At 30.6% G+C, this 16687-nt stretch overlaps 1 protein-coding gene across 1 annotated transcript; it reads left to right on the plus strand.

Moving 5' to 3' along the window:
- The first annotated feature begins 1397 nt into the window (after window positions 1–1397).
- Window positions 1398–2518, plus strand: LOC142643632 (uncharacterized). Its single transcript, XM_075818329.1, has one exon. The coding sequence runs from the start codon at window positions 1725–1727 to the stop codon at window positions 2373–2375; it is 651 nt and encodes a 216-aa protein (XP_075674444.1). The 5' UTR covers window positions 1398–1724; the 3' UTR covers window positions 2376–2518.
- The last annotated feature ends 14169 nt before the right edge of the window (window positions 2519–16687 follow it).

A 16687-nucleotide genomic window follows, 5' to 3' on the forward strand; every position in this document is an offset into this window, starting at 1 on the left:
TTAATTAATTAACTTGGCTAATTAATTAGTTAATTTATCACAAAAGGTCAATACATTCCTGGCCTATCACGTGTGAGTAAGTTCTACAAGAGATAGTTTTAGAATTTAGTGAGAAAATTTATTGTAAACTTCCATTCTACCATAGTGAATTTGTTTTCCTTGAGGATAGATTAGGTTAAAAATGTTTTCCTCTCCAAGTTTTTTACTTTAGAAATGTTGGTTTTATTAGTTTTTCTAGGCCATCATAGTGCTTGCCTTCTTTACTTTTTCGTACTAAGTAATATGATTGTATGTATTTAACCTATATCTCATAATAAAGCTAAGTATCAATTTGGTTAATTAATTAAGTTAAACAAATCTGAGTATACAGAAGTCTAAACAAAAAAACAAAAATTTTCTTGTAAAAAAATAAAAAATAAAAAATAAATAACAATCTCAACTACTAACCACAAAATCAACAATTATATATCTTTTGATTTGTATATGTTCAGACATGTAAAGTATATTTGTTATTTGTCTTGATCTAAAATGTCAAAAAAATAATAATTGTGATCAATATGATTGAAAAGTGATAGTTCACAGCTTACAGCTTACAAATTGATAGAATAAACAAATTATTTTGAGTTATGTGAAGACTAATTTGATGTAAATATTTAGGTTATATATGAGAAAAAAAAATTTTAAATCATGTTGTAAACATATTTTATGTGTGTGTATATATATATACAGATGATTAATAGGTTTTTTTATTAAAATTCTTTTTATATATTTAGCTTGACTCTCTCTCTCTCTCTCTCTCTCTCTCTCTCTCTCTCTCTCTCTCTCTCTCTCTCTCTCTCTCTCTATATATATATATATATATATAATTCTGGCTCTCCCACTAATTGTCTAGACTCTGTATTAAGGAAGCTACTAAAAATAAGTTGTTTTTACTTTCTTGCTCTATACTATCCAAATAAGTCACCCAAAAAAAAAATCTTTTTTGGGGGGGGGGTGGACTTATTTGGATAGTCTTAAAAGATGATGTTATAGACGTGGAATAATAGTATTTCTCCCAAAACGTAGAGAAATTATCTTATGGTTTACATTTTACTGGGCAAAATGCACTTGAGTCTGAATGCACGAAAAAATATAATCTTCTAGAGTCATTTTTTCAAAGTACACTGTCCAATAAAGGAGTCCACAAATTGTACATTTTTTAGTACTACACATTTCCCACATTTGAAATAAAGTAAATAAATCATTCAGCAAAGAAAAAGAAAAAAAAAAAAGTAAATAAATCTTGATAGGAAAAAAGAAAAAAGAAAATAAAGTTAACAATTGGAATAAAAGAAAAAGTGGAAGGCATATATTCTATGCCTATAAATGAGAAATATTTTGCACTTCTGAGCAAACAGAGCATATAGTTCACTCTGTTTCCTCTGCCTACCCTAAATACCGCCCTCTGTTTTCCTCTGCCTAGCCATCTATTTTTGCCTCTTAAGGCTTTCAATTGCTTTAACTCTGTCTCTATGCTCCGAAACCTTAAAACCACCTTATCATCTTCTATGATGGTAGCAGTTTTTCTCTTTTCTCTCTTTAGAGAAATGGTTGCTAATGAAGCTTTGATGAAAATCCAAATTCCTTTCGAGTGAAAGTCCTAAAGAAGAAGAAAGAAGGGAAAGAAAAAGAAAAACAACCTCAACCTCTCTCAATTTTTGCTCATTCTCCATCCTTGTCTATAAATGGATTCATTCGATTTCTACAACATCAATGTTAAGGCGAACGCGATGCAAAAGCATCGCCAGCTTCAAAAGATTGCAAACTTTTTCCGGGTAATCGAGGTATGCATTGTTCTTGTCTTGATTTCCAGGCTTTCCTTGCATCTCCCACTTGCTATGAAGAACTCTAGTGGGTACTTCCATAACTTGTCCGTTCTCTTGGTTAGTCCCCGGTTCGTTTTTGTCGTTGGAAATGTTATAATCATCACTCTTTTTGCTAAGTCCGGGCAGTTTTCAGCTCGAGGTTCCACAAAAAACACTTCAGGATTGGATCTTTACGAGGAGATCACTAAGAATAGTGAAAAGAACCAGAAAGTTAACCAAGATGAGACCCGGAACCTCGATAAGCATATCATATCTGATGAGAGTGTAGTTAAGGAGTACAAGAGGACTCAATCCGAGAAAATAAGTCGGGGTGTTTCTGAGAAATCACGCCGCGAACTTCGACGCATGCAGACAGAGAATTTCAGGAAGAGTGATCATTCTTGTAAGAAATTGGCCAAAAGTTCATGCCCTGAGGATGAAATGAGCAACGAGGAGTTCCAGCGCAAGGTGGAGGCTTTCATTGCCAGGCAACAAAAGATTCAAAGGGAAGAAGAGTGCTTTGTATTCTAGAATTACTAGAGTATGAGGAAATTCAAATCTTGTAGATTTCTTCTTCCATTGTGATGTGACTTTGTGTGTGTGTGAATCTATGTGTACATATTACTATATGTCATAAATGCAATGGAAACTTTACCCCTTAGTTGTTTTGTTCCAAATCTCTGAAATTTTTGTTTCTTAGTGTTAAGAAGTACTAACCATTATGTTTTTTGTTTCTTAGTTACTAGTAATGTCAAGTTTTGATTTTTTTTTTTTTTTGGGGTGAAAATAATAAAAAGAAAATTGGATTTTTTAGAGAAGAGAATAAAAATGAAAATATTTGTACGTCTGTCAAGACCCACATATCTATTCTAGAATCTAGATCATCACTGTAAAATGAGATGCCAATTTCTTGAAGCATATGGTAATCTAGATTTCAGGGATTGCATGATTTGGATATTGGATATGCGGATGAGCGAAAGAAGGTGATGCCATTGTCTGGATAAGTGAAAAAAATGTCATTATGTGAGGAATGTATTCTACTTTCTAAATTCGTATTTGTGCTGAAATCACATATAAATTCGTATGCTTTGATGCCAATTTGCCCATTGGTCGTAAGGTATTCCATTTCAAACGCGGAGTACACATGTGTACTCCGCGTTTGAAATGGAATACCTTACGGCCAATGGGCATCTACAAAGCATGAAATTGCCATATACGAAGCATCTTTATCTCATTATCTGCAGCCCTAAAACCAACTAAATTAATTAAAATAATGATGGGATAAACTCGATATTTCGTACATAATTGTTGAGTTTAGACCCCTGTTAAACCGGTTGTTAACCAATTTTACAGCCGAGTTGATTATTAGATTAGTTATGCAAGACTTGGTTTAACGAACAAACAAGTACCAATATCAATCACACAACGGAGAAGTTAATAAAGTAGGATACGGTAACCTTAGAAAACCAAAGGAACTAACCATCCTAAGGAAAAAAATTAGAGGAATTAAACCAAACAATCCCAAGGTAGCGATTTCACTATTAGATGGAAGTTTATAGATTGAATAACTCTATTCTTTGTAAACCTAACTATAGTTACCAAACTAGACTCCGAGATCCATAGTTCTCTCTAAGAGCAACTCGTTACAACGTGAACCTCCAATCCACAACTTCAAGATCACCCTTGAAAGTTTTAGTTTCAGTACACTTGATGACTTAATAATAGCAACTCCAACTCAAGGGTCTTAAATTGATGGCAGAAGATCACTGGTAAAGGCTTTTGAAAATAGAACCTTGGAATCTTAAATCCTAACAATAATGATGGTTTTTTTTTTTTTTTCCGGATAACATAATGATGAGTTATATAACATTTTTTTTTTTTTTTTTTAAAAACCACACTTACTATTCTATTTGCAAAAATAAAAAATAAAAATTTCTCCCCTTTTGTAAGCACTAATATTATATTTTATTTTATTATGAACTGAGTATAAAAATATTAGTATTTATTTGATGCCATTCATGAACTTTAACTTTACATTTTCTAGTAATAGATAATTATCACGTATATTTTATCTTTCAGGAGTATCTGATCCTTTATGAAACATTGGCTGATTTTGCATAGTTTTATTTACAATAAGCTTTTTCATAATTTATTTTTTCCATTTGAAGATAATGTGTTGCTGGTGATTAAGAGAGAAGTTTGCATTTCTTCAGTGATACGCTATTTGTGGTGATTAAAAGGTAAGATGATATGGGTGAAATCTAGGCGGTTCATGAGTGGCCGACAGTGACCAAACCATACATAAACTTTGCATAAAAAGTCGTTATAGGTATATAACTAAGCTAGCTCATATATTGATTTGGAGAATATTGCTTTTATATTCCTTAGGAGAAAGGAGGAATTTTTGGTTTTGGGGAAGCCTAAGATATGGGTATTTCTTGTGGAGAGAGGGGATAAATTTTGTATTTTTCCATTAATTAAAAGTTGAAACCCTTTTTCTTTTCTTTTTTTTCTCTTTGGTGAGTTAAGGAGGTAATTTGCTCTCTCTTGACTCCCTTTGCTCTGCTCATATATGCACGAGTGAAAGATTATTAGGTCTGCACGTATGAGTGAAAGTCTTACACTGAGGAAGAATATAACTTAAAAAATTTATATAAAATAACATAATTAGACTTATAAATTTAAGATTCTAGATTAAGTGGTTTTATGTGTTATATTAAAACTTCACTTAGAGTAAGGAGTTTCCTCGGTATCTTATTGTTACCTCTCCTATATACTTGTGGATAATTTTAAAGAACAAAGTTTCTCTCCAAACTAGTTTGGAGAGAAGCTCTTTAAACTTCTCATATTTTTTTTTTTTGTGAATTTTGAAAATCTAACTGTTGAACTTCATGTTCTTTATGTTCTTAACATAGATATCAAATTTCGTTCAAATTGGATGTTATTTACTATTTGATCAATTAACTTATTTTTTATATACAACTTTAGATCACAAAAACTTGAAATTATAACATTTATTTGATAACATAGCAATTGATCTTTAATCTTCTTGAAATTTTGTAAGCATTAAGAATGTAATAAGAACATGCAATCTAACGGTTAGATTTCAAAATTCGCACTCAATATAAAGATATATGATAAGTTTGTAGGGTTTCTCTCCAAACTAGTTTGGAGAGAAACTGTTCAATTTTAAAAGCTCTTTTCTATGTCCAAATTACCTCATGAAAATGATCCACTTTTTGTTTGGTTACTGATACTTTTTCCCCTCTTTTCTTTTACCTTTGAAGTTAATGAATATTCTACAATTAATAATGTAAAAAGTAGAGAATTTTTTTTATTGTTATTTATTTTAAAGAATCGTAGAAAGTAGAGATTTTTTTTTTTTTTTTTTTTGAGAAGAGAAGAGAAGAGAAAGTAGAGATATAGATACCATAAACTTTAACTGCCCCCTTAAAAAAAAAAAAAAAAAACTTTAACTGCCCAATTGACAATCATGTAATAAAAATAGCATGGGAGATCGGAGGCTTTATAATTTTCAATCATCGTGTGTAACTCCCAACTTAATTTTTTTTTAGGGAAAAAACTAAAGATGAAACCAAAATTTAACTTGAGAGGATCAATATATATATGTATATATATACTAGTCTCGTCACACGCGCTTCGCGCGTGCGATGAGACTTTTCTTTTTTAGTGGTCCTATTTTATAGAAAAAAACTGCATTTAATTATTATATATATATATGATTTTTATTTTAAAAATCTAATTTATAAGTGAATAAATCAATTTAAAAATTAATAGGAGAGTGGTCCTATTTTTTAGGCAATATTTTAGTGGGAGTTGGAGTTGCATTTTTACCGGATTGCCCTTTAGTTTTGTCTCTACTTAAACATAAGACTGTAGGGGCATCTTTGAACTAAAAAAATGAGTTTTTACCGGATTGTCATTTAGTTTTGTCTCTATTTAAACATAGAACTGTAGGGGCATTTTTGAACTAAAAAAATAGGAATCCAAATAGGGGAAACCCCTTAAATAGTAGTATAGATATATATATATATATATATATATATATATATATATATATATATATGACGTGCAATTGTGCACCTGAATGTAAAAATAAACAAATAAATTTTATATTTTTAGAGTATTTGGGACCAATTTGATACATTGAAGGCTATTCATTTAAATATTAAGTGATGTTGTGGGTTCCAATTAGTTCAACTGGTAAAGTCCCTGATGGTTGTATAAGAGATTTGGGGTTCAATTCCTGCCTACACAAAAAACTGATTGGTGTTTTAGTCTGATGATAAAGAACTATCATTAGGAGTGGACACCATAGGTTAAAATTCTCTAAAAAAAATATTAAGTGATGTTTAGTCTAAGAAAATTTATAAGAGATAGCATATTCATTATATTATGTTTATCTATTAGGGTTTTTATCACATGAATAATCTATTTTCAATTTTTATTAATGCAAAAATTCATTTTATGAATAGAATGATTTTTAGTATTTAGATAAATATCATATGCGTGTTTATTGGCAAGAATTTATTGAATCCATTTGGGCTCATAATAAATTAAAAGTTGTTCCTTGCTATCCTTGATATAATTAAATTCATATTAAGGTAAATTACAAAGTATGTCTCTATCCTTTACATTATATGTCAATTTAATCCTTGATATTTTAATTGTGTCAAGAGTTCATGTTGTTAAGTGTTAGATGGAAATTGCTAGCATGTCTAATGTACTGAATAAATTATTATTTCCATACCATTTAAGTAGAAACTTGGAATGCCATATCATACTACGTCAAAAAAAAAAAAAAAAAAAGAAGAAGGTTTCATGTGATTCAGATTCAGTAACTAGCTTTCATGTGAGTGTCTTTTTGCGATTAGAACCCTAAATCTGCTCCTCAGGTTTTGACAGCACCAACACAAGCCCAGAGCAGGTCTCGGTGGCGAGGTTTAGCGATATTCCGATCAGTTTTCACTCTGTCTCACGATCTCTCTTTCTGTGTCTCGACTTAAATGGGTCATAGGATGCTCACTAGGCTTGAATTTAATGGGTTCTGCTTATTATGGATGTTGGGATCTGTTGCAGACTTGCGGGAGTATTTTTTTTTTTTTTTTTTTTTCATGTGCTAATTTTGGGTTTTTGCCTGTTTTGCATATCTTCGATTTTCATCCATGATGAATGCAATATGTTTCAGAATGGGACCAACAGAGAGAACATGGAAAATGCATATGTGGGGGAAAGTAAAAAAGTTCTCAAAGATCCAATTTATTCTACTCACACCATCTTTCTTCATTTAGAACCTATTAATACAAAATCAAACTTCAGTTTAATTTGAAAAAATAGCAAAGTTACATTTACATCATCAGAAATTGAGAGAGATAAATCGTGATAGAGAAAAACTGTAACTTCAAATCTTGACTCCTTGTAGGTCGCTTGGGGATGATGAAGAAGAGATAAAGATGATAGGACTAATGAGAGAATGTTAGGGTTTTGGTGGAGTTGGTAATTGAGATATTTAATTTAATTTTTTTTAATCTAACATGAGCAGGAAAATAATTTTTTATTATTTTGTTTGACACATCAATTTTTTTTATCTAAGAGATAGCGGTAGGAACTAAATTGACACAACACCAAAAAGATTAGGAACCAAATTGACACAATTGAAAAGAAATTAAAATATGACGTAAAAATAAGAACCAATTTTGTAATTTACCCTTTATATTATTTTGATTAATATGAACATTTATTATACGACTCTATCTGTTTATACGCAAATTTTATGGAGAATAAATTATTATTATTATTATTATTATTATTATTATTATAATTTTGAGATCCTATTATCATTTTTATACTTATTTAAAGGTAACAATAAATTTTTTTTATCAATCAAAACTTTTTCTTCTTTTATCTTTTTTTTCCCCTATAATGATTTGAAGAAATTGATCAAATATGTTTCTTTCTATTTTTTAAATGAAATTTTCTACTCTCTCTCTCTCTCACACACATATATCTATACCTTAAATATCATGTTTGAAACTAAATAACACATGTTTTTTTATATATCAGTGGTAACACCTTATTAACAATATCAATTCCAACAAGTACCGTAAAAAAAAAAAAATTTTTAAAAAATGTCAACTAGAAAATATCACAAAAAATAAAAATAAAAACAAAAACAAACCAAAAGCCCAAGTATTAGCTTTGGTTGAAGTTTCCCACAAATTGAGAATACAAATTTTATTGGTATAAGGTAGCATACTAGCATGCTAGGTGTAGGAGTGAAGGGCCCAGAAAAGGATATTAGGCCATGGGTCATATCCGAGGACAGACGAACATTGACAAGGATGTACAAATTAGAAAGCTATGGAAGAAGTCTGGTCATAAAGGAATGGGAGTGTAGTCCGAGGAGAAATACCTTATCGGCTAAGCAGAGTAGGAGTCAAAGGTCCGACCTTTTATCAAGAACAACACACTAGACTATCATACTGATAAGGATAAGTATCAGAAGGGGATAAGACAAAGGAAAACTAGGAAATATTTAAGAAAAAGCTGCTACCACCGCATTGAATGTTCTGCAGCTAACTCTCTAATCGCATTAATGTGGAGATGATACCTGAATCGGGACCTGCAGGCTTACAGCTACCCACAAAGATTTCAGGAAAGTCCTGATGGGAGATGGATCAACACCAGCAATTTGATCTACACGTGGAGGGCTAAGATGAAGTAAAACAGGGGAATATAAAGAAGAGAAACCCCAGTACAGAAGGGGATTAAATAATCTAGAGAGAAAAAAATCACTATATACTTAAGAACTGTAATTGTGTCTGAGAGAAATATATAAGAACTACCATCCTCGGGGAGAATTTTCTTTACATTTAACTATTTATTCATGCTTTCCAGTATAATTTAAGCCTACTATGATTACTGTCCAACACCTTGGAGTTCAGTTTCTACCTCACTCTCTACAAATTCATTGTTTTGGGCTCTTTGGGCCTGAGTCCTTTTCACTTTTGGGTTTGCCAAGCAAAATGTGCCCTTACACTAGGGAATACAAATTCTCTATACTATTTATTTGTATTCAATTGTATGCTCCTCCAGTTATACATGGTATGTCATGTGCCTAATAAAAAGTAGTATAGAAAATTTGTATTCTATGCTAAGCTTACTTTCCTAGTTTCCCCATCTCATAAAACAATATACCATAAAATAGTGTAAAATAACTAAAACTGCATCAATACCCAACAGTTGTTAGCAACAGCAAACTATTGGCATGAATATAATATACTACGTACAAAATAAAAGGTATATATATTAAATACAAATCATATGTCTCACTTTTTGTGTTTCATTTAATACTCCATCAATTATATCATTTTTTTTTCAATTTTAAACTTTGTTTATATTATAAGGAAAGCAAAAAAATACATGACAAATTATAATTAGTAGAGCATAAAGTAGAATATATATATATATATATATAATGGGATAAAAAATTTGTATTCCTAATATACTTAAATTAAAATAAAAATTCAGTGGGTCAAAGGTGCAATTTAATGAGTGTAATTATCCCTGTAGCTCGAACATTTCCCCCATACCCCCAAACTCTTTGTACAAGGCTGTTATTGCATAGTCCCGAAACATGCTCCCCCCCCCCCCCCCCTCACAAAGGAGTGAATCCCACCTACCATGGAGTCCACTCCTCACTAAGAGGGAGGGAGTATAGTTCGGGACTATACGATAATTTTTCCTTTGTACATGAGGAAGTATCAATTCAGTAACAAGGCCCCTGACCATATTTTCACATAATAAGTGACTCAACCATTAATTTAACTAATATATAACTCCGTGCATATACACAAATAAATTTAAAAACAATCATAATTATATATATATATATATATATATGAGTTCAAATTAAAATTAGTGTAAGAATTATAAGTTAGATATTTTTTTAGTCATAAATCTCTAAAATATGTAATGGTTTATGAGTTCAAATTAATGGATCAAATGTAAAAATATAATAAAAACATGCATATAAAAGTAACTTAATTTAATTACTCAAAATACTATTATCAAATAAACATCAAATAAACTAACAGATAGAAAAGCTTGTTATCAAATTTAAACATAAAATAAAAATAGTAAATTTTAGAAAGGTGCCTTTGCCCGTGTATTTTTTAATTAGTTATCCTATGCTTAATTTTTGTTGTATATAAACCAGAGCAATGTAATCAGTCTTTATTAATAAGAATAAGAAATATATCTTTTCATTTTCAAAAAAAATGGTAAATTACGTATTTGGTCCTTAATCTTTGCGATGTTTGTCAAATTAGTCCCTAACATTTCAAATGTCTTAGCTTAGTCCTTAACTTTTTGATATTGTGCCAAAATGGTCCATGTTATTAAGTGATGAATGAAAAATGCTGACATGACTAACGGTAAAAATAAAATATAATTTTCATGACACATAGACTGCCACATGTATTGCCACACTAGCACAAAATAAATAAAAAATAGGGACTAAATTAACCTTGTACTACTGCCGGTCCTTAGTATATTTTCAGATTTAAAATTTTCTTTCATTTACTTTTCCTTTGCTTTCTTAGGAACCAACAGGGGTTAAAAATATCGAGAATTTAAAACTCAATTTCCTTCATTTTCTCATATTTTCCCAGCAATTAAGCAAGGAAAAAATAAAACAAATTCCAAAACCCAAAGAAAGAGATGTAGATAGGAATCACAATGAAAGAAAAATTTCAAACCACCTAATTATCTTGTTTGGGCTTCCAAGTTCACTAATGTCGACACCCCACTTCAAAAATTTCAAACCAATCACTGCCATAAATCAACAGCTAGGTCCAGACTATTTAACACCTTTGACCTTACTCTAATCCCAACTTCAACCATTCAACGATTCAAAGATCTTTCCCCCTATTTGTCTGTACATTCTCGAAACTCCCAGTTAAGCCAATCCCATTTTCTTCAAATGATATATCCATAATTCCAAACCAAAAATATCAAAAACCCCTGAGCACCTAAACAAAATGAATTCTGAATTAAATCACTCACACCCAACAAAAACAACAGAGTTTCAATTATGATTGTGATTATGATTCTCTCTGCATCTTTCCCTGGGTTTTGGAATTTGTTTTGTTTTTTCCTAGTTTAGTTGCTGGGAAAATATGAAAATGAAGTAAATTGAATTTTCAATTTTGGGTTTTTTAACCCCCATAGGCTTCCTATGAAAGTAAAGGAAAAGTAAATGAAATAAAATTTTAAACTCGAAAATATACTAAGAATAGGTGGTGGTACAAGTTTTAATCCCTAACTTTTTATTTTTATTTTTTTTAGTTAGTGTTGATGTGGTGAATCATGTGGCAATCAATGTGACATGAAAAATATATTTTATTTTTACCGTTTGTCACGTCAGCATTTTTCATTCATCAATTAATAGCAGGAACCAATTTGACACAATACCAAAATATTAGGAACTAGATTGACACATTTGAAACGTTAAAGACCAAATTGTTAAACTATGTAAAGGTTAGGAACCAAATATATAGTTTACTCAAAAATATATTTCTACTATTAATTCAATCTTGCATAGTAATGTTACAAATTATAAACTATTTTACACCATTTTTACAAATGGTTGAAATAGTCAATTTTTACTAATTCTCATCAAAGCTCACTTCTAATATTACTTTTTAACTTACTAATTATAACCACTCATCGTATAAAAAATTTGTAAAATAGTTTGTAGTTCTAACATTTTCCTTCTAATAAACAGGTTAACACCTAAACTCTTTAGGGTTCAAGTACACGTTAACACCCAAACTGTTTAGGGCAGAAGTTCCCATCCATTGATCCCAACATTGATAAGCATGACCAAGGTGGTCGATATCATACCAGTACCGGCCATACCAGCCGGTATGTATCGTACCAATACATATACTGGTATCAAAACGCCAACATTTCGTAGCAGTTTAAATACCGGCAGTACCGGCCAATTTCGGGTAATACCAGCCGGTACTGGGCATACCGGCCAGTACAGAAAAAAAAAAAGTTTTTTTTTTTTTAATTTTGTAATTTTTGAATTTTTGTAAGGATAGAATGATAACTTACTTGCATTAATTTATTAGTATTATTTGTTTTCTTAGTATACAATAAACACTTAAGTTTTTTATTTTTTATATTGTGTTTTTTTCTTTTAATGGATGCTACAGTTCATGAATATATATAAAAGTTTACCATAATATATATAAAAGTTTACCATAATATATTACCTCAAATTAAAACAAATTATTCATGAACTGTAGCATCAATTAAAAGAAAAAACACAATATAAAAAATAAAAAACTTAATTGTTTATTGTATACTAAGAAAACAAATAATACTAATAAATTAATGTAAGTAAGTTATCATTTTATCCTTACAAAAATTCAAAAATTACAAAATTAAAAAAAAAACTTTTTTTTTCTGTATATATATATATAACAGTAAATCCGAAACAGAACACCGATATTGATCAGTACTGAAATATATTGTTCTAGGGTAAGGCTTCTGTCCAGTGAAAATTTCTACTGAACACGTCCGGATTCGGACACGTGTCCACCATCCAACGTGTCCAGTGAAAACTTTCACTGAATACAAGTTACACCCATTGTTTCACTAGTCAAATTAGTACAATTTTCAGTACGAAATTGATTCTATTGAGCATGACTTCATTAATTAAAGACTTAGAATTTACTGCAACCTAAACCCCAAGAAGACTGAACTAAAAAAAGTTTTCTCTCAATGTTAGTCCCAAGAAATGAATCTGCCTCTCAGTACGTGTGAAAAAATGGATGCTATTATGAGGCGCCCCCTTTCACCCCCAAATTTTTTTTATTTATAGTTTAAATGCGAACCAACTGAGAAATGTTGACTTTACAGCCTTACCTAGCAATTTTTATATCTTGTACCCGGCATATATGCCGGGTGTGAGACACAGGGGCGGGCCCCACAGTGTGTGGGGCCCGCCCCTGTGTGAGACACCCGGCATATATGCCGGGTGCAGGATATACCACCTCCTTACCTAGAGCAAACCCTATTAAATTCATGCACCGACAACAAGGGACATAGAATAGAACAATAACCCAGAAACTTTTATTATTTTTGTCTTAGAGAGGGTTTGGATAGCACTTATTTTTTCTGCGTTTACTTTTTTGCGTTTTGCTCTTTTTTTTTTTTTTTTCTTCGTTTGCTGTTGCGGTGGGGGACAAATGCACTGTACGCGCACTGTTCATGTACTTTTTTAGCAATTTTTTATTAAAAATGGGTCTCACAACACTATTCACACATTTAAAAATTATTTTGCTACAGTATTTTCAGTTTTCAGTTTTCAGCAATAAGTTCTATCCAAACGGACCCTTAGACGTACATGATTAGATCACTTTAATTTGTTTGAAGGGCTCACTGCTGTTTCCTATGAATTCACGAAAGTTTTGATGAGCAAGTTGCTTTCTAGACTTTGAAAAAGTAAAGGAATACAATTAAATTATAAAGAGTTTATTAATGGGTGCTTTTACCGAATTTATTAATTAATAATTTTAGAAAAGTTTTAATATTATTTTTATTAAAAAATTAAAAATTATTAAAATAATCGGGTTTTTTTTTCCCCTAAAAACTACTGGGGTATTGTAACTTTTTCCCAATTATAAATCCAACAATAATAAATCCAATAATAATTATAAGACTCAGTCAAAAAAAAAAATCCAACAATAAGACAAATCTATGTTAGTTGAAATCTTTAATCATTGGAGTAGTAAACATTTGGGGCAGTGTCCCCACTTCGCCAAACAATAAGACAAGTACGTGTTTGTTGGAATCCTTTAAACCTCATTATTAAAAATTAGGGGTAGCACGCAGAACGTAAAAGAAAGCAAATATATATTTATGATCTAATCAAAGTGACGTTGTTTTTAAATAATAATAAAAACTAAATTATTTTGTGTTGAAGTGACACCAAACGGACACCTAAGAGAATAAAAGGGTCTCGAATGGAAGCCTTAAAACATTTGGGATCACAATCTTAAAATTTTAAAATAGAGGGTAAATCAAAATCAACCCAAACTTGAAGGATATAAACTAATATATATATATATATATATATATATATATATATATATATATATAATCAATCTAACTAATTACCTAATGTACGTGGATCATCTTCTTAGGAATGGTAAATAATTAAATGCATGTGGTCAAAGTTGATAGAAATAGTTAAATCACTGATTCTCTCAAAAGTTTAATCTATTAGGAAATTATGAATTTAGTTTTGAGTATAATCAATAATTTAATATGGTATTAGAATAAGAGGAATTGGGTCTAATCCTGTATGACCACCTCAACTCCTATTTAAATATCCACCTTTTAGGCCCCACTCATTGGCGGCTTAGGTGGCCTTTACATGAAGAGTGGGTGTTAGATTAAATGAATAAATTTATTATCTCCTAACAACTTAAACTTTTAGGAGAATCAGTAATTTAACAGGAAGTTGGATAATTCAATTAAATTAAAATCCCTTTTGGATAATTATAAAGGCTGTTACGATATAATTTGAGACCCAAGGCAAAGATTTTAAATAATTTTTTTTACATTTAAATATTAATTAAATGACATTTGTTTTACTTTTTAATTTTATATTTAAAATGCATTCTTACTAAATGCAAAGTTACTAATTAAATTTTTGTATTTAAGTTTGCTAACATTCTCTTTTTAGTTGGTTATATTACTAATTCACTTAATCTTGTTGTGAAGTAAGAATTAATCAATTTTTATTTTGAAAAAAATTTCTCTAAAAACAACCATATCAAATAATACATGTATTTAGGGGAGAGAAAAAAATACTATCATATTATATAATTAAGAATTATTATATTACATATTTGAACATCTTTATAATTATTTTCATTGTTATTTTTTCTAATTTTAATGCATTATCTTTTGACTCTTTTTTTAATTAATTTTCTATTTATTTGTGGGATTATCATTTAAATTGTATTTCATATTTTTATATTGATAGAAACAAATTTATCAAGAGATTATATTTGAGATTTAATTAATTTTTCTATTTTTTCTTAAGTCAATCATATTTAGATCGATATTTTCTAGTAGATATTTATAGGGATAAAAGGTCTAGATAAGGATATTGAGCCGTGGGCCGCGCCTGAGAATGTCAGATAGCCCAAGGACAGATAAATACTAGCAAAGACAGATAGGGTATTGAGCCAAAGAAGAGGTCAAGTCACAGTGAACAAATGATGTTGTCCGAGGAGTGACGCCTCCTCGGACGATAGATTAGAGGCCTAAAATCTGACCACCCATCAAGCCCTAGGCAGTGGACAATCATGCTTGGGAGAATAAACTTCAGTGAGAGGTAAGTCATCAGAGAGATGAGAAATATCTGGGCAGAAAGCTACTACCATCGCAATGAATGTTCTGCATCTAACCCCCTAGCCGCATCAATGTGAAAGTGATGCCTGAACAGTAATTTTCAGCCTTACAACTACCCACAGAGACTTCAGAAAATGTGCTAATGGGACAAGTATCCAGAAGATTAGCAATTTGATCTACACGTAGAAGGCTGAGATGAAAGAAGAGAATGACATATAAAAGGGAAGAACTTCATGATAGAAAGGGGGGGTATCTGAGATTGAGAGAGAGAAAAAGCACTGTGTAACTAAGAACTTGAATATTTTTATAAGTCCAAAAGAAATATATAAGAACATTCATTCCTCGGACCTGATCAATGAGCATTTTTCTTTGTCTAAACTGTTTATATTGTTTATCCTGACACGAACTAGCCTAACACCTAACTCATTGAACGTTCAGTTTCAAGCTCACTCTCTTATAAATTCATTGCTTTGAGCTTATTGGGCAATTGCCTAAACCGCTTGGGTTGTGCACTAAATTTGGTCCTTACAATATTTATATTTAAAATTACTCACAAAAAAGGAAACATTATCTACAATATAAAATTATAATATAATAAGGGTTAGGTTTTAGACTGTTGAGAGCTAGGCAAATTTGAGAGTTTCGCTCAAGCAAAAAATTAGAGGCAGAAATGTTAAATTAGGCAAAAACTTCACCTACACTTTGCCTAACATTTGCTTTAGTGAAATAGTGGAATCTACAGTCCAAATTTTGCTAGAAGAAGTATTCTTGGTCAACTTTATCTTATAATGTGCACCTATATATATAACCTCATGCACAAATTTTATAGAGAAAAAAAGCTGCTATACCATACCTAAAACCTTTAGATTTAAAGTCTTCTTCCCGAGTTTAAACAAACAAAAACCATCTTTATGCCTAAAGCTAAAACAAGAGAAGCCATTGTGTTCCTATCCACCTTTAGCATCAAACCATCCTTGAAACCATAGAGTTTGCTTGTAGTAAGTTCGTAAAAGTGCCAAAGGTTCTGGTTCATGCAAGAAAGATTCATTCATGAGGAAATATTACCAGAATTATTCTACAAGTTTTAGGACGATTGCGATAGGAATGCAAACAAGGCGTTTGCAGAAACATAGAGTATAGGGCCGAAAAGGATTTATGAGTTTAATTAGACTATTGTAATTATTCTTTTATAGTGGATTTTTTCTTAGTTCTTCATACCAAATATTGATGTTACATTTTTAATGCTTTATTTTTATTCCTGTAAAGTTGATATTTGATATATGTGGTGGTAATATATACTTGTGCATAGAATTTATAACAATTAGGGGTCAAAATAAGAATTTTCCATTTAAATAAAATAAATTTCATTGTATATATAGAACTAT

The sequence above is a fragment of the Castanea sativa genome, chromosome 7 (assembly GCF_040712315.1).
Source record: "Castanea sativa cultivar Marrone di Chiusa Pesio chromosome 7, ASM4071231v1".
In the NCBI taxonomy this organism is placed as follows: domain Eukaryota; kingdom Viridiplantae; phylum Streptophyta; class Magnoliopsida; order Fagales; family Fagaceae; genus Castanea; species Castanea sativa.